General features: G+C 37.3%; 1 protein-coding gene across 1 annotated transcript in view; it reads left to right on the top strand.

Moving 5' to 3' along the window:
- piezo2b (piezo-type mechanosensitive ion channel component 2b) overlaps positions 1 to 12,793 on the top strand; it is a 94,864-nt gene extending 82,071 nt beyond the window's left edge. Inside the window, 9 exon segments of the mRNA XM_016497079.1 lie at positions 2,114 to 2,272; positions 3,154 to 3,301; positions 3,378 to 3,566; positions 4,586 to 4,678; positions 5,100 to 5,272; positions 10,190 to 10,306; positions 10,407 to 10,486; positions 10,583 to 10,790; positions 11,860 to 12,793. Of these exon segments, the coding sequence (XP_016352565.1) occupies positions 2,114 to 2,272; positions 3,154 to 3,301; positions 3,378 to 3,566; positions 4,586 to 4,678; positions 5,100 to 5,272; positions 10,190 to 10,306; positions 10,407 to 10,486; positions 10,583 to 10,790; positions 11,860 to 12,112 (1,420 nt within the window). The 3' untranslated portion in view covers positions 12,113 to 12,793.
- The last annotated feature ends 5,552 nt before the right edge of the window (positions 12,794 to 18,345 follow it).

Genomic DNA, 18,345 nt, shown 5'->3' with positions numbered 1-18,345 from the left:
TGTATATATATATATATATATATATATATATAGTCAATATATATATATATATATATATATATATATATATATATATATCAATCCAATATATTCCAATTCATATTGGAAAATATGAAATGGCCATTAACCGGTTAATAACGTTATTTTATCGTTCCATTTAATATTTGAAATTTGCTGTCAACCAATCACGAATTCCAGTCGTAGTCTATGCAAATGTGACGCTGACGCCAAAGAGTGAAATGCCCGCTTAGCTGTGAACTCATCATAGGTAAGTCGCAATGGATTGCGAGTTTATCCGAGGATAGTGTAAGGAGGATTCAACAGATCACAAACAACTGCAGCGCTTCTGTGAACGGAGAAAACAGAATAAAGCTATAGGCTTACATAAAAAGGAATATAGGCATATACACGAAATATATTTCACTTAAATCATTGACAGATTAACAGAACGAAAGAAAAAAATGTGCTGAGTTACGGTTCATTGTGACGCGTTCCAAAATTCTCGGAAAGCAAAACGAGACTGCAGAGAGTTTTCTTTATTTTGCAAAAGCTTCACATTTTTATTTATTTTGCAAAAGCTTGACAGTTTTGAATTGTTTTCTTCAATCTGTATAACCAACCAGCGTTGGATCATCGCGCCGGTGTTGTGCCGAATTCTGCACCCCTGCCAGATTATGCACCCCCTCGTTGAAGTCGCTACCTGATTGCCTAATCCTAACCCCTCCCCCACACCTACTCCTAAACCTACCAATACTAGGGGGTGCATAATTTGGCAGGGTGCATATTTCGGCACTACACCGGCGCCTCACGTGCACACACAACATATTTTTGCGACATTGCAGCCTGTTCATTATCAAAATAAAATACAATTAAAGAATCAAATAAAAAGTTACACTGCTCCGTTGTTCAGTCTGTTGTGTTCAGTTTTACGTTGATGAAAGTACAAAGCCTATAATAAATAATATTAGGTAGGCATCAGTTTCACCTTAAATTAATTTGTTTTTGGATTGACATTTTTATAGCCTAAACGCATAGCCTTAACTTTAGAGGATTTGTTGAGAGAAACTAATAACTGTGTTTATAACCTACTGGTATTTTAGCCTACATTATTTCTGAATGTAATAGGGCTAATAAAACTAATGCGACGTGAGCCTATACGCGACTTATGTTTTTTTTTTCACTCTCAAAACGCAATCTTATACAAGTAGTGTTTTTTAACAATGCAGCAAACATTTTTAAATATCTTAAAAATACTTTAATGTCTTTAAAGTGTTGATAGATTTTTTCTAAATTTCTAGATACATTTGGCCAAAATCTTGAAAAGATGATGCTGTATTGGCTGTGACTAAGCGCAGCGGATTATAGGCTAACGTTACCAGATCTCTTCCTGTTTTTATTTTTCTTTTTCTTTTTGAGTAAAGAAAACGCTGTACATTATTATTATTATTATTATTAGGCTATTGTTATTATTATTATTATTATTAGCCTATTATAGGCAAAGAAATTTGTTTTTAAAAAATAACCTTATTAACCGGTTTTTCTTCTACCCGAACCGGTTTCGGAACGGTAATAATACAGAGGAACGCAGGAACAGAAACGTTAAAATATCTATTCTGCTCGGCGTGAACCGATTGAATTTTTTTTTTTCGTTTTCAAGCCCTGATATATATATAGAATAAAGCAGAAAGTCATGGAATTTTACAAAAAATAAACATAATTGTTAAACTGTCATTTCACTACATTTACAAAGACAGGTTAAATTGTTAATGTTTTATGCCTTAATTTGATTACCATATAAAAAGTTTCATAAATACATTAAAATAATAAAAACTGAATCCCGAAACTGGTTTCCATAGGGTCCTAAAAATGTAATTTTTGTTAAACTTAAAGTTTCATGATTTCAATTCATTAGACATTCTCTTTGTTTACTAAAAATGTATAGCATTAAAACGGAATCCAGAAACTGAAAAATAAATATACTGTAGTAATAAGACAGAAAAAAACGTCTGTGAGAACAAATGATGCAGAGATGTCTTCCGTAATCCCTGTTAGGTAAAACATGAAGAAGAAATGCCCTCGATGTCCTAACATGTGTTTGATCTCCTCTGTGCAGGCGCTTCAGTCAGAACACTATCGCTCAGCTGTGGTACTTTGTGAAATGCATTTACTTTGGCCTGTCAGCGTATCAGATCCGCTGTGGCTATCCGACTCGCATCCTGGGAAACTTCCTCACCAAGAGCTACAGCTACGTCAACCTCTTCCTCTTCCAGGGGTGAGAAACATGTTCAACAGCAGTTTTTATAGGGTGACGTTGCATGTAATTTAGTGTTTGTTATTGTGGAATGAAAAAAAAAATAGCGACCAATGCCCATAATTAAAGGGTTAGTTCACCCAAAAATGACATTTCTGTCATTAATTACTCACCGTTCATGTCGTTCCAAACCTGTAAGACCTTCGTTCATCTTCGGAACACAAATTAAGATATTTCTGATGGAATCTGAGAGCTCTCTGACCCTCCCATAGACAGCAAGGTAACTACCATGATCAACACGCAGAAACGTAGCAAGGACATCTGTAAAATAATCCATGTGACATCAGGGGTTCAACCGTAATTTTACGAAGCTTTGTCTTTGAATCAGCATTGTTTACGTTTAGTAGAAAGCACGCATGCTGAACACTGATTACGTTGATTACGTTCGCGGAAGACGGTAACTCGGGGAGAAGAATTGCTGAAAAAATTATGTTATTATTGTTTTCTTTGCACACAAAAAAAAATATTCTCGTAGCTTCGTAAAATTACGGTTGAACCCCTGATGTCACATGGACTATTTTACCGATCTCCTTGCTACATTTCTGTGCATTGATCGTGGTAATATCATTGCTGTCTATGCAGGGTCAGAGTGCTCTCAGATACCATCAAAAATATCTTAATTTGTGTTCCGAAGATGAACGAAGGTCTTACGGGTTTGGAACAACATGAGGGTGAGTAATTAATGACAGAATTTTTGGGTGAACTAACCCTTTAAAAAACGTAAAACATGAGCTGGCATATCGGTCGACCACTAATTTTTATAAGTAAAAGGAAGTTAAAGCAAGCCAGTTGTTTTCTATACATAACAGATGCGCCTGCTTAGTGTGCGTTGTGTGTCCCAGGTTCCGTCTGATCCCGTTCCTGACGGAGTTGCGGGCGGTGATGGACTGGGTTTGGACGGACACGACGCTCAGCTTGTCTAGCTGGATCTGTGTGGAGGACATCTACGCTCACATCTTCATCCTCAAATGCTGGAGGGAGTCCGAGAAGGTAAGAAAGCGAGAAATAGCAGGCAGCTTCCTCCTAAGGCAGCATCCTGAGCATCTGTTTGTGTGTCGTGTGACAGCGTTACCCTCAGCCGCGCGGGCAGAAGAAGAAGAAGGTTGTGAAGTATGGAATGGGTGGCATGATCGTGATGCTCCTGATCTGCATCGTTTGGTTCCCGCTGCTCTTCATGTCTCTGATCAAATCTGTGGCAGGAGTGGTCAACACTCCGCTGGACGTGTCCGTCACGCTCACGCTGGGAGGACTTCAGGTGCACAGCACTGTTCTGCTCATCTGCATGCTCATTTCAGATGTCTGCCAGTTCCTACTTTCAATATAAACCAAGAAACATTTTATTGCTTTCTACTCTGTCTCAGGTGTTTCTCCTAAAAAGACATTTGCAGAAATCAAAATATACGCAAACGAGTCATCCAGTAAGATTATAAATCTATAAAATGAACGTGGAAAGATATTTTTGAGTTCATATTATTCATATACTGTTTAATATAATATTTTTAATAAGCTTTGATTTTTTTTAAGTTTTCAGTTTTCATTTTACTTTTAGTTTGTTTTAGTAATTTTATTATGTGTTTTGTCATTTTTATTAGTTATTGATTTGTATAAATTTTTATTTTAGTTACAATTTTTGTCATTTTTATATTATGCATTTTATATTATGTTTATATTAGTAATTATTTTATTACTTATTGTTTTTCTATTTATTATTTAAATTTTATTTTATTCATTATTATAATTTATTATTTTTTATTATAATTTTAGTTTAGTAATTGTTATGTCAGTTTTATTTGGAGTGTTTTCTATTTATCTTTAATATTTTATTTCAGTTTTAGTTATTTTAGTACAGTAACTTACATTTATTTATTTCATTTAATTTTTATCTAATATTAATATTTTATATTATTTCAGCTTTATTTCAATTACCAGCAATTATTTTTTATATAGTTTTAGTTTTAGTTACAATAACATCACTGGATCACTGACTTTTGATTTCAGACTTTAGTATCTAGGCAAAACAGAGCACAGATTGAGACATTGTTGAGATCTCTTCTGAAACTCTAGAAAAGACGTGTGAAATTACAGGGGTCTTTTCTCAGGAGAAACATCTGAGAAGCAGGAGACATAAATAAATGTCTCTATTTGTTCAGTGCTGTCTAAGAGATCTGATATTTTTGTCTATCCTATGGGAAGCGTGCACATCTCAAGTTGCCTACCATTTGATAATTAACATGGCTCTCTTTTTTCTGTTCTTGTTTGTTTTATTGTTTTCAGCCGATCTTCACGATGAGTGCCCAGCAGAACCATCTGAAAAATGTGTCTTCTGCAGAGTTTGACAAGTTTTCAAAAATATACAGCTCTGATGCAGTAAGGAACTAAGCGTCTGTTCAAATCACAGCAGCTCTTTTGTACTTTGACAAGAACATGTTTTCTAGTAATTTACCGATATATAGAAATGATTTCAGATAGCTGATTAATAATGACCATTAGAGTTCTATTTTCACATTTCACTGCATAATCAAAATAAAAAATAAGAAATTAAATTTTGCATAGATAAAATGGAACTTGTTTTAGGACTATTTGGATATTGTGGCATTATTTGCCTGCCAATTTAACCAAGTTTGTAAAATAATTAGGGTTTATTTAGGAATTAATACTACTTTTGAAATACTACTATATATATATATATATATATACACACTGTATATGTCTGATAACAATGATGATGATAAATTGTGCATTCCGGATTGTTTCTAAATAGAGCTAAAGATGCTTGTGTCTCCTACAGAATGCCATGCAGTTCCTGGAGTCTTATGTTTATGAGGATTTGACAATAGCCAAACTAGAAGGAAGTTCCAACTCACTCTGGACCATCAGCCCCCCGAGCAAGGAGAACCTCATTAAAATGCTCAATAACACAGACGAGAAGTTTCCTCTCACCTTCACCTGGTCCATACAGAGGTACTGTAGAGTTCAACATCACACCAGCATACAGTTACACTGAGCACTTAGAAGAACCTGGTCTGCTGGTGGCTAATGGGTAAAATAAAATAAAATGCTGTCCAGATTCACCATGAGATCCAAACATTTTATGATATTTTACTAGGTAAAATATTTATCATATAAAAATTTGCTGTTTTACTCACCCTCAGTCCATCCAAAATGTAAGTGACACTTTTTCTTCAGTAGAATAGTAAAGATTTTTACTTGAAACTGTGCTCCTTGGCAGGGGCGGATCTACCGGGGTGACATGGGGTGGCAAATGCCACCCTAAGAAAAAGCTGTTCCACCCCAGAATTACTACAGAATAAAATATAAATGTAAGCAGTGTTTCATGTGCTACTTTTCAGCAGCGGTGATGACAGCGTAACGTAAAATAATCGCAAGAAAACATGGCTTTCAGTAAACTGTGCCAAGTTACCAAGTTCATACAGTATATAATTCATTGGTATTTGAAGTTTTTTTTACAGTAGTAAAATGAAAATGATTTTTCCCCAAAAGTTGATTGCTGTATTATACATCTGTATTTGTAATTTAATTTATGTTGTATACTGTAATAGACATTGAGCTGCAAAATAATTCCTGAATCCTAATAAGAGTTTTTTTGTTACAGTGTCATTCATCTTACAAGTGTTCACTGAGCAGGAAAGTCATCTATGTATTTGAATTGTGTGTAAGAATTTAAAGGGGTCATATGATGTTGCTAAAAAGAACATTATCAAAGTAGTTTCGCTTTCACAACGAATCACACAGTGCCTTCACGACATGGCGGCGGCGACAACAACAATACTACAGCGAGAATAAAAGTTACGCCTTCTTTCTTTGCGTGAACATTTGGGCGGCGTTATGCAAATCTTCCCAGATAGTGACGTAGGTATGTGGTGGCGTGTTAGAACGAGCTGTTTTAGGTGGGCGTGGCTGACTCTTAACTTTTATAAAGAATATCTCTTTGGATTTGAGATTTTAGTCTTTGCAACTTTACAGATATTCTTTATGCACCAAGAGCTTGTAACACTTCAAAGAGAAAGGAAAAATTGAAATCGCATCATATGACCCCTTTAAGAAAACTGTAATAACTAGATTGAAAAACAAATTTATGGTGGCTTGTTTTAAAGTCTTGTTTAAAAAACGTAAATAGTTTTATGTTCCAGGTTAGTTAGATGATCTAGTTGTTTCCTAAAGTGTTGCTAGGATATTCTGGGTGGTTGCTAGGCTCTTGCTATGCAGTTGCTGAGGTGTTGCTAGACTATATACTGTACATATATAGTTGATAGTGTGTGCTGGGTGATTACAGACATTCCCACCTCTGTTAATAACAGAAAATCAAACATTGTTTTCAAAACTCATCTAGTTTCAGTGCTAGTTTCAGCAGACTGAGGTGATCCGACATGTCCTGCCCCGGTGGGCAGCTGCTGCCTCCACCCGTCCAGCGGCCGCAGCACCCCAGCCTGCTCGTCGCCGAGGGCGGCCCCCTGCGTCCATCAACCGACAAGGTGGTCTACGCTCCCGCCGCATGTTGCAACTCGCCTGCCACCTCCTCCTCTGGAGTCAGAAGGATCTGAGGTCACTTCGTGCCATTCACATTCCGGGTCTGCTCAACCATGCAGCCGACGAGCTGTCACGAGCTGCGCTCCCCGGAGAGTGGAGACTCCATCCCCAGATGGTCCAGCTGATTTGGAGACGTTTCGGAGCCACTCAGGTAGACCTGTTTGCCTCTCCAGAGACCTCTCACTGCCAGTTGTTTTACTCCCTGACCGAAGGAACACTCGGTACGGATGCACTGGCACACAGCTGGCCGCGGGGCCTGTGCAAGTATGCTTTCCCCCAGTGAACCTTCTCGCACAGACACTGTGCACAATCGTGGAAGACGAGGAGCAGGTCCTGCTTGTGGCGCCCTACTGGCCCACTCGGACCTGGTTCCCGGAACTAATGCTCCTTATGACAGCCCCTCCCTGGCAGATTCCGCTGAGGAAGGATCTACTGACTCAAAGACGGGGCACCCTGTGGCACCCGCGTCCAGACCTCTGGAAACTTCACGTCTGGTCCCTGGACGGGACGCGGAGGTTCTAGGTGGCCTACCCCAAGAGGTAGTAGACACCATCACTTCAGCAAGAGCACCGTCTACGAGCACTTATGCCTTGAAGTGGAACCTGTTCGTCGAGTGGTGTTCTTCTCACCAAGAGGACCCCCGTAGATGCCCGATCAGAGTCGTGCTGTCCTTTTTGCAGCAAGGGTTGGAGCAAAGGCTGTCTCCCTCCACCCTTAAAGTCTGTGTGGCTGCGATTGCTGCGTACCATGACCCCATGGAAGGGAAGTCGGTAGTGAGGCATGACTTGGTCGTCAGGTTCCTTAGGGGGGCGAGAAGGTTAAATCCTCCCCGTCCCCTCTCTATACCCTCTTGGGACCTGTCTCTAGTGCTCAGAGCACTACAGCAGGGCCCATTTGAGCCCTTGCAGTCAGTCGAGCTAAAGTTCCTTTCAATGAAAACTCTGCTCCTGATTGTATTGGCCTCCATCAAGAGGGTAGGGGACCTGCACGCATTTTCGGTCAAATAATCGTGCCTAGAGTTTGGGCTGGCTGACTCCCAGGTAATCCTGAGGCCCCGGCCTGGCTACGTGCCCAAGGTTCCTACTACCCCCTACAGGGATCAGGTAGTGAACCTGCAAGCGCTACCCCCAGAGGAGGCAAACCCAGCTCTAGCTTTGCTTTGTCCCGTCCAAGCCTTGAGATGGTACGTAGACCGGACACAAAGCTTTAGGACCTCAGATCAGCTCTTTGTCTGTTACGGAGGCCAGTAGAAGGGGAATGCCGTCTCTAAGCAGAGGATGGCTCACTAGATATTGGATGCCATCACCCTGGCTTATCAGGCACAGGGTGCTCAGGTTGTGAGCTCACTCTACTAGAAGCGTTGCATCCTCCTGGGCGCTGGCTCGTGGCGCCTCGCTGACAGATATTTGTAGAGCTGCGGTCTGGGCGACCCCCAACACGTTCGCTAGATTCTATAGCCTTCGTGTGGAGCTGGTATCCTCCTGTGTTCTCACCTCAAATGAGTAGAGGCACTGAGAGGCCCTGGTTTAGTGTCAGCTTGCTAAACCGCTCCAGAGAGTCCGTACGGTAGACCCTGTCGAGCTCCTCCGTCCCCTTGGCGCCAGGCCCTCACTCGATGAATCCGTGAGAACCGGTAGAAGAGGGTTACAATCACCTCTAATCTTCCATATGCTCCTAGACGGTTGTTCATATATGTAAGTGCTTCCGAAACCTCCTTCGGGAAGGATGGGGCTTCTTCAGAGACTGAATTCTCTGAAACAATTCACGGCTCGAGCAGCACAGATCTACATGTTACACGAACAAAACTCACTTTCAGTCAGTCGACTCAAAATGAGCCAAAATAGCAGCGTGAATGAACTGATTCAGTGCTCCAGTTACTGAATTGAGGAAACGGTTAGACTCGGACCGAAGACCGATGAGCTGCTGATATGCGCATACGTGAACCGAGCACTTGAATGAAGGGGCCAAATTAAAGTTTTTATGGTTTCTCATTGTTTTTGTAAAAAGGTGAGCTGATGAACACCAGTTCATTCACTTTATATGCTTTAGACATGTAAAACATCCACGTTTCACATCATTATTGGGTGCTTTAATAATTGCGTATACATTATGAAACGTATACATTGCGTGATTATGTAAACAAACTAGTGAATTTAACCAGTTCTTTGAAACAAACTGTCTGAAAGAACAAGTGTGCGGAAAACAATCAGATTTCCCCGTTTGCCTAAGGCTCTGGATTACAGGTAATAATGTTGTAAATCATGTAAATTGTTTAATTTCATTAGACCTCAATATATCGTCAGGAGCTGCTGGTATTTACTTTTGTGTTCCCTGGTATCTGTTTTTGACTCTAAAAGTGCTGGTAGCTGCTGACTTGCATTATATGAATCACCAAGAACCATAGGCTCCCGATTTATGTTTCTGCCAGTGGGTGCTCAACCTGACCCCCTCCCCCAAAGGTGAATGTGCATCTTTTTTTTTTTTTTTTAACACATTTTCACCGCTGTTTCCACGAGCAAATGATAACTGGCTAGGCTATACACATACGCAACAAATGCCTGCAGCATTCTCATTATCAGTAATTAATTACACTGGATGTTAGTTTTTTCTAGAGTATACTCCGTTCGATGAATTCACTACACAAAATTTATCTTGCGAAGTGAAACATACGGACTGCAAATATATTACCAAACAAATTATAATACACAAATTCTTTCTATGAGGGTTGTGCTTCACTAAATAAAATTATTTAATGAATACCTGTTTACAATAAGCACTTATTCGCGCACACACAGGACAAAGTTTGAGGGTGCACACACAATATCTGAGTGAGTGCAGAGCCATAATCTCTATATGTGAGAGAGCAAGCCCGCTGCAAGCCGAGAGATTCGTGCTGGTGCTCTCTCGTATTACAATAATGCACTCTCGACATTTGCCATTAAAAGAACACTAAAAACTGCCTCAAATGAACTATAAAAACGAGAATAAAGTTTTAAAAGCTGCAATCCATTTTTATTGGTTAAAATGAACAGAAACTATCTCGTGTTTTTCCGTGGGTGCTCGAGCCCTATGCCAGCGTCTTTGCCAAGGACCGTTTCAACTAAAAATCTTCTTTACTGTCACCTACATCTTGGATGGCCTGAGGATGAGTAAATTAACAGCAAATTTTCAATTTTTTGGTGAACTATCCTTTTTAATGTTTTTATACAAATATATCATTATATATAGAATAATTTTGTCAATGTGGTAATAGGAATTTACTCAAATAATTTATTTTATGTGAATTAACTGAATTTCTGTTTGGTTTCATTTGCTGCATTTGTCCATTAGGAACCTCAGTTTAGGTGCCAAAGCTGAAACTGCGATAGGGAAACACTATATTGACTTGGACAAAGAAACGAGAACTAATCTAACAAATCTGCTGAATGGAACTGAGCACAAAGAAGTGTGAGTTTAAGCTTCAAACACAGACATATTTTTCTTTACTTTTTTACAACTAAAAAGACATTCGCCTGAATGATAATTTGTAATGGTGTTTTTTATTAAGGACCATCAAATGCATTTTTCCAAGATACATCAGAGCACCGAGCGACTCCAATGCCAAGCCTATTGAGCAGCTTTACCTCGGTAATACACCAGCTCTCCATTATTTGGTGCATTGCTATGCATTTGTACAGCCTTCAACATGCCTGTTTCTCTTCACTCTTCTGTGTGCTCTCTAAGATAAAGGATACATGAACATCACACTGTCCTTACATAAATCCAGTAAAGATAGTGCAGAGGGCATCCAGGAGTGGTGGATCGTGAATCAGACAGAAGCAGGGCCGTTATCTGTGGGCTCAGCCAGGAATGCAAATGAATCTGGTCTGGAGCTCTACATCATCAGTGACCAAGTCAGTCCACCCAGTCTGGGCTTTCTGGCTGGTTATGGGTGAGTGACATGAAACATTATAGTCTGAAGTTATTTTTCTGTCCTTCCTAAAGGGACAAAACTGTGCATCCAATCAGAACATAGTTGAGCTTTCATATATAGTTAAGAGGAGGTGGATTTTTGACCAATGAGAGTTCGCTATGGGTGGGGCTTCTCAGTAGATATGCTTCTACAACTAAAACTCACAGTACTAACATTAAAGAGACATTTTGAGTGTTGTCTGTTTGAGAATACGTTTTTAGCCGAGTTAAATTCAATATAGTGATGCACCAAAATTTACATAGATCTTTTTATGTCAAAAGTTTGATTACTAAGAATTTTATTTCTGAAAGAAATTACTGCATTTATTCAGCAAGGATCAATTAAATCGTCAAAACAAAAAATGCTGTTCTTTTGAACTTTCTATTCATCAAAGAATCCTGAAAAAAAAATCAGTTTGCAGCACAACTGTTTTCAACATTAATAATAATCAGAAATGTTTCTTGAGATGCAAATCAGCATATTAGAATGATTTCTGAAGGATCATGTGACACTGAAGACTGGAGTTATGATGCTGGAAAAGTTATTTTAAATTGTGATATTTCACATTATTTCTGTTTTTATTATGTAATAAATGTGGCCTTGGTGAGAGTAACATAAAAAAAAAAATCTTACCAACTCTTAACTTTTGGACTGTAGTGTACTGTATATTTTAAATAATAAAGTATATATTTTCAAATTAAATGAAGTTTGAAATAATCTTGAATAGGCATTATTTGATTGAATTTTCATCCCTTTAACATCTCACGATTCTGACTTTATTTCTCGCAATTCTCAGAATTGACAGGAAAAAAGTCTTGATTTGTGCCAAAGAAATGTAAAATTGCTAGAAAATACTATTTTTGAGAGAAAATGTTTTTTTTTCTTTAATGCCATGGTGCAAACTGGCTTCCATTGATATTTGTTATATGATATGATATGCATCCCATCTGAACCAAATGAACATGATTTTATCAGTCTGTAAGGAACTTCATTCAAAAGTAATTCATTGATAATGCTGAGCTGAATGTGTGAACCTGCGTGTGCACAGGATCATGGGTCTGTACATGTCGGTGGTTCTGGTTATCGGGAAGTTCGTGCGCGAGTTCTTCAGCGGGATCTCACACACCATCATGTTCGAAGAGCTGCCCAACGTGGACCGGATCCTCAAGCTCTGCACCGACATCTTCCTGGTCCGAGAGACGGGGGAACTGGACCTGGAGGAAGACCTGTACGCCAAACTCATCTTCCTCTACCGCTCTCCAGAAACCATGATCAAGTGGACCAGAGAGAAGAGTGAGTGACGCTGACCTTCGGAGGAACTCTAAACGAACCACGAGAAGCACAAAGCGGGAATTGTGCCTCCTTCCCAAAGCGCACGGTTGGATTGAACCGATTGTTCTTCATGCTAACTGATGAAACGTTAGCACTCGTGTAGTTTTCACCCAGTGCACTTGCTAGTGTTTTGTAAGGGCTTGATAAGTGAACTTTAGGGCTTCCAGGCATGCGCCACTTTGATACGACTCTCGCCTTTGGGAGTGCATGCGACGTGATGGACGTAGACGAGAAATACTCAACCTCCTACAGACTTTGGGCTTGATTTTGAACGTCTCTCTGAATTCTGAAGGCGAGAACCGAAGCCCTGTAGGCGGCGCTGTGAATTACGTGACAATCTCTATTTGCCTTATTTCATTTGTACAATCAACTAGACGCATCATTATCCACCACCTTTCTCAGGAATACATTCGGATCATTTCACCACGACGGGATCTCAACCTTTTTTCTCATGCACGACACGGTGTGAAGAGGAACGTACGCAACAGTAATAACGTCACTCCTTGGGGACTTTAAGGAGATCATCTGTAATTTATGAACACAGATTTGGAATGTGAAAAGGACATTTAGTGTTTTATAAGGCTTGAAGTAGAATGACTTTTCAAAACTAATGGGAGATTTTCACATTACAATGAATGATTTATCAGTTTCAGCAGCTCTGGATTTTCTTTATTATTATTTAACAGCTTTATTTCATGAAATAGAAAGAATTTTAATGTGTTTCTGTGTACATTTCTTCATATATCCAAATGGTTTTATGAATGGTTTGCACAGAAATTTGTTCAGAAGGAATTTTGAATGTTTCTGTGTACATTTGTTTGTAAATTCAAATGACTTTCTGAATGATTTACACTGAAATTTGTTCGGAATGAATTTTTGAATGTGTTTCTATGCACATTACCTCATAAATCCAAATGATTTTAAGAATCATTTATTCAGAGCAAATTTTGAATGTTTCTCTTTATATATCTTGATGTGCAGAGTTATTGTTCAGAACGAATTTTGAATGAATTTCTTCATAAATCCAAATTATTTCATGAATGATTTACACAAATTCGTTCAGAACAAATTTTGAATGCATTTCTTTGTATATTTCTTCTTAATAAATACAAATGATTTTATGAATTATTTAAACGTAAATTGTTCAGAATGATTTTTGAATGTTTCTTTATAAACAGTCTTTTAAGAATTTACACAGAAATGTTTTTCAAAAATGAATTTTGAATGTTTATATTTCTTTGTGAATTCAAATGATTTTATGAGTGATTGACATGTAAATTTGTTTAGACTGAATTTTAAATGCATTTCTGTATACATTTTTTCATAAATCCAAATGATTTTATGGATGATTTACACAGACATTTGTTTAGAACCAATTTTAAATGTGTTCCTATGTATTTTTTTTCATAAATCCAAATGATTTTATGAATTATTTACATAGAAATTCATTCTGAATACATTTTCTCGGTGTTTCTGTGAACATTTTTTCATAAATCTAAATGATTTTAAGAATTATTTACATAGAAATTCATTCGGAGTGAATTTTGAATCTGCTTATTTAATCGTAAATCCAAGTTATTTTATGAATGATTCACACAGAAATTAGTTTGGAAGGAATTTGAATGCGTTTCTTCATAAATCCAAATAATTATTTGAATGATTTATAGAGAAATGTATTCAGAAATACACAGCAAAATACATTTTTTGCTAAATCATTTTAACAGTGCAACAATAGCGTGAAATGCTTTTGCGAATATTTCTGGTCATTGCGCTTCATTCATGCAACACATTTTAGGTTAGTTCTGCTTGTGTTTCATAAACCATTATTTTGTGGAAACATTTGACTTGTGGTGAAAGTGAATAATGAATATTAGTTATTAACAGATAGTCTACATCCTTGAAGGCATGCGAGATTTACAGATTGTTAGAGTAGAGTTATTAAATATGCATCGCCAGGACTGTTGTGCTCGTCAGAAAGTTGTTTGTACATGAGGAAGAATCTGACTCACATTTGTACTACGTACTTATATTTATTTGAGCAATACGACAGGCGGGTGGACCGTAAAGGACATGAAATCCATTTTTATCCTACATCTTTGGCAGCCATTCTCAGGAAGGAGCTTTCTATGATCAGGGTCTCACGGATGCACCGCTGGAGTCTCTGCTAGGCTGTAGATTTACAATGGGATCATGTACGATATATATGACTATCAATGAGCTCCACGCCGACGGATCGTGTTGTGCTGATGCTTGAGGAGAACATTGAATATTGTTTTGAGTCCATCTCTGAACTATGCATTAAAGACAATGTAGCATGAATGAAAAATAATGTTTGACATGAAACGCTTCCATTACTTTGTGTGTACAGAACTTTTTCAGCAACATCAAAACGGGGGGAAAAAAGAGAACTGTAGCTGGATGAAACAGGAAATGGGAGTTTATTGACTTCAAATAAAGCACACAGTTAAAGGACAGCGTGCCACTTTTGTTTACTTTTTTGTTCCTGTATTTCTCTTTTTTTTTATGTACATGATTTACACTACAGTTTAAAAAGCAGTCATTTTTTTGTAAAAGAAATGAATACTGAAAAAATGTTGTTCTTCCTATTCATTAAAGAAAATGTACCACAGTTTCTACAAAAATATATGAAGCAGCACAACTGTTTTCAACATTGATAATAATCAGAAATATTTCTTGAGCAGCATATTACTGATTTCTGAAGATCATGTGACACTGAAGACTGGAGTAATGATGCTGAAAATTCAGCTTTGATCACAGGAATAAATTACATTTTACAATATATTACAACAAAAAACACTTATTTTAAATTTTAGTAATATTCCACAATATTACTGTTTTCACTGTATTTTTAATCAAATAAATGCAGTCTTAAAAAGCAGCATAAGAGGCTTATTTCAAAAAGAAAAGAAGGTCTACACTGTACATTCATATAAAAGATATACATTCATTTTATTTGTATATTTTCCTTTTCATTTTTGTCTTTATATATTATTATTATTACTACTTTTTTTTTTTTTACATCTGTTTTATATTTTAGTTAATTTATTAGATCAACTCAAACCAAATGAAAATGAGAAATGTTACCTTGGAAAATAGTTGAGATAAAATCATTTTAAGCTTTCTCTCTCACTCACTCTCAGTTAACCTTTATGGTGACTTTATTAACTACGACTTTTGCCTCAACTCCTAATTTACTGCTAATAGTGCGGTAGTTGGTAAGTTTAGGTATGTAGTCTATGGTCGTGTAGATTATGTGCTTTATGAGTACTAATAAACAGCCAATATGTTAATAATATGCATGCAAATAAGCAACTAGTTAATAGTGAGAATTGGTCCCTATACTAAAGTGTTAAAGGGGTCATATGATGCGATTTCAATTTTTCCTTTCTCTTTGGAGTGTTACAAGCTCTTGGTGCATAAAGAAGATCTGTAAAGTTGTAAAGACTAAAGTCTCAAATCCAAAGAGATATTCTTTATAAAAGTTAAGAGTCAACCACGCCTACCTAAAACAGCTCGTTCTAACATGCCCCCACATGTCTACGTCACCATGTGGGAAGATTTGCATACCGCCGCCCAAATGTTCACGCAAAGAAAGAAGGCGTAACTTTTATTCTCGCTGTAGTATTGCTGCCGCCGCCGCCATGTCGTGAAGGCACTGTGTGTTTCGTTGTGAAACACAACGGCACAATACGCAATGCAAAGCGTAAAAACACAGTACAAGTCATTACAATCAGTAATTATGTCCCCACTGGATGCAACAAATGCCTCGTTTGTAATGGGTTTTATTGGTTTAAAGGCGGGGCATAGAGGAGAAACAATAATGTACATTATGTGGAAAATAATGTGTTTTTTTAACCTTAAACCGCATAAACATTTCATTACACCAAATATACAAAATAATGTTCTTTTTAGCAACATCATATGACCCCTTTAACATTAATTTCCAGTAAAATAAGTACAAAATGGTGCTACTTTCTATTTGTAGAAAATGTGTAAATCATCTGCACTGAATTGATCAGGTAGCCCAATTCTCTACATAGTTCATAAGAAAACACATTTCGCAGCAGACAGCCAAACACTGTATAGATTGTGATTTTATTAGCTCATTTTTGCATCTTTATGTCTGTCAGGTTGTATATTTGGAAACGCAGCATGACGCCTCACTCCACAGCCATATTTACATTTCAACAACACTTACAATAAATTACTGTACATAATAATAATATAGGATTTTACAAATTTTTATAACTGATTTAACATCACTTTGACATCACAGACTGTTCACAAATAAAACTAAATAAATTCTGTACACAACTACACATTTCCTTATCAAATTAAAAGAAAACATTTACAAACGGAATTTATCCAACAATATGATCACACACACACACACACACACACTCACACATCAAAAATGGCCAGTGCTTATAATTTACAGGCTCAACCAATGGTGTGAGTTTTGGGGCGGGACTATCTAACTGACCAATGGAAGACGAATGCTTGTAACTTGACTGAAAACACTGCAATCAATAGAGTGCTGAAAGGATGACAGATTTTTGTAAAATGTGCGTTTCTGTACATCTTCGTTTCATCATCTTGATGTCAATGGGTTTTTGTTAAATGACTGAAACAAGGTCTGTGGTTTAACACAAGATATTTTCACATTTTATTCTACATCATTTAATACATCAGTGTTGGGGGAGTAACGCATTATAAGTAACGTGAGTTATGTAATCAGATTAGTTTTTTCAAGTAACTAAAGTAATGCATTACTTTTACATTTACAGGAAAATATCTGACTAACTTTTTATTTTCCCATTTATTCACTGACAGCTCTGCTGTCCTGTGCTGAGAGAAAGTGCAGAGGCAGAGACACTTCCTTCAGCCTGAGGCGTATTCATTTCACTTTTGGTGTGACAGGGCCTTTACACTTACCAAAAATATAACTTTTGGGCGGTTTTTGTTATTAAAAATAAATAAGCAAGCCCAGCTCAGGTGACAGAAAGTAACACAAAAGTCACATTATGCATTACTTTCCATAAAAAGTAACTAAGTAATGCAATTAGTTACTTTTTATGGAGTAACAATATTGTAATGCATCACTTTTGAAGTAACTTTCCTCAACACTGGTAATAATTTTTTTTTTTTTTACTTGTCTTGAAAAAGGTGGTCGAAAACAAGTGTCTAAATGGGACTACAGAGGTTGTCATGCTGAACCAGTGTTATTTGAGTATTACTGAAATACTTTTATAGTTTTTGTTAATATTAGTTTTGTCCTATTTCCTGCTTTCACTGTAATATTAAAGTTTTAGTCATTTTGTTGTGTTTTTTTGTTTGTTTATTTTTCAGTTTTAATTTTAGTACATCAAGTTAAACTAAATGAAAATGAGAAATCTTGCCTTGACAACTAGCAAAAAAGTCGATTTTTTTACATTTTATTTCAGTTAACCTTTACTTATTTATTTATTTTTTTAATGATTTTAGATTTTAGTTAACTATAATAACCCTTTGCCAGACGGGTAAACTCATCTACTCATTAGTCGCCAGGCACGGCGCCAGAATTTTTTCTCTACCAGTGCTAAGGGGGGCTAGACCAATATGTGGGGGTGCTAAGAAAATAAATGATATTGATGACGTCAGAGTAAACCGGGGCTATTCAAAATTCTGACGGGGCTATAGCCTCCCCTAGCCCCGGTGTAGTGCCGTCACTGTCTCACTGTGTTTATAATCACACTCTTGCCAAGTATTCAATCTCAAACTTTTAGAGAAAATGTTTTAAAGGAGACATATTATGCCCCTTTTTACAATATGTAATATAAGTCTCTGGTGTCCCCAGAATGTGTCTGTGAAGTTTCAGCTCAAAATACTCCACAGATCATTTAGAAACAAGCTATTTTTCGTGCCTGTCTCTTTAAATGCAAATGAGCTGCTTCTCCCCGCCCCCTTTTCCAGAGCTGCGCCATTACAGCTTGGACCTGCTAAAAACATCTGTTTTGGTTCTGATTATCATGTTTATCGCGCTGAAATAACGCATTTTAAACCATATTAGTTTAAACTTCTGAAATATGGTTTTCTGAGCGCACACGTACAGAAAGCGGCTGTCACAGCATGTGAGTACTAAACTAAGTTCTCATTCACACACAAGATTACGTTAAAAACACACACGAGTTACAAAAACAGT

The sequence above is a fragment of the Sinocyclocheilus anshuiensis genome, unplaced genomic scaffold, assembly GCF_001515605.1.
Source record: "Sinocyclocheilus anshuiensis isolate Anshui unplaced genomic scaffold, SAMN03320099.WGS_v1.1 scaffold217, whole genome shotgun sequence".
In the NCBI taxonomy this organism is placed as follows: domain Eukaryota; kingdom Metazoa; phylum Chordata; class Actinopteri; order Cypriniformes; family Cyprinidae; genus Sinocyclocheilus; species Sinocyclocheilus anshuiensis.
Note: the sequence above shows the minus strand (reverse complement) of the source record. Positions and strands in the feature narration are given on the sequence as shown.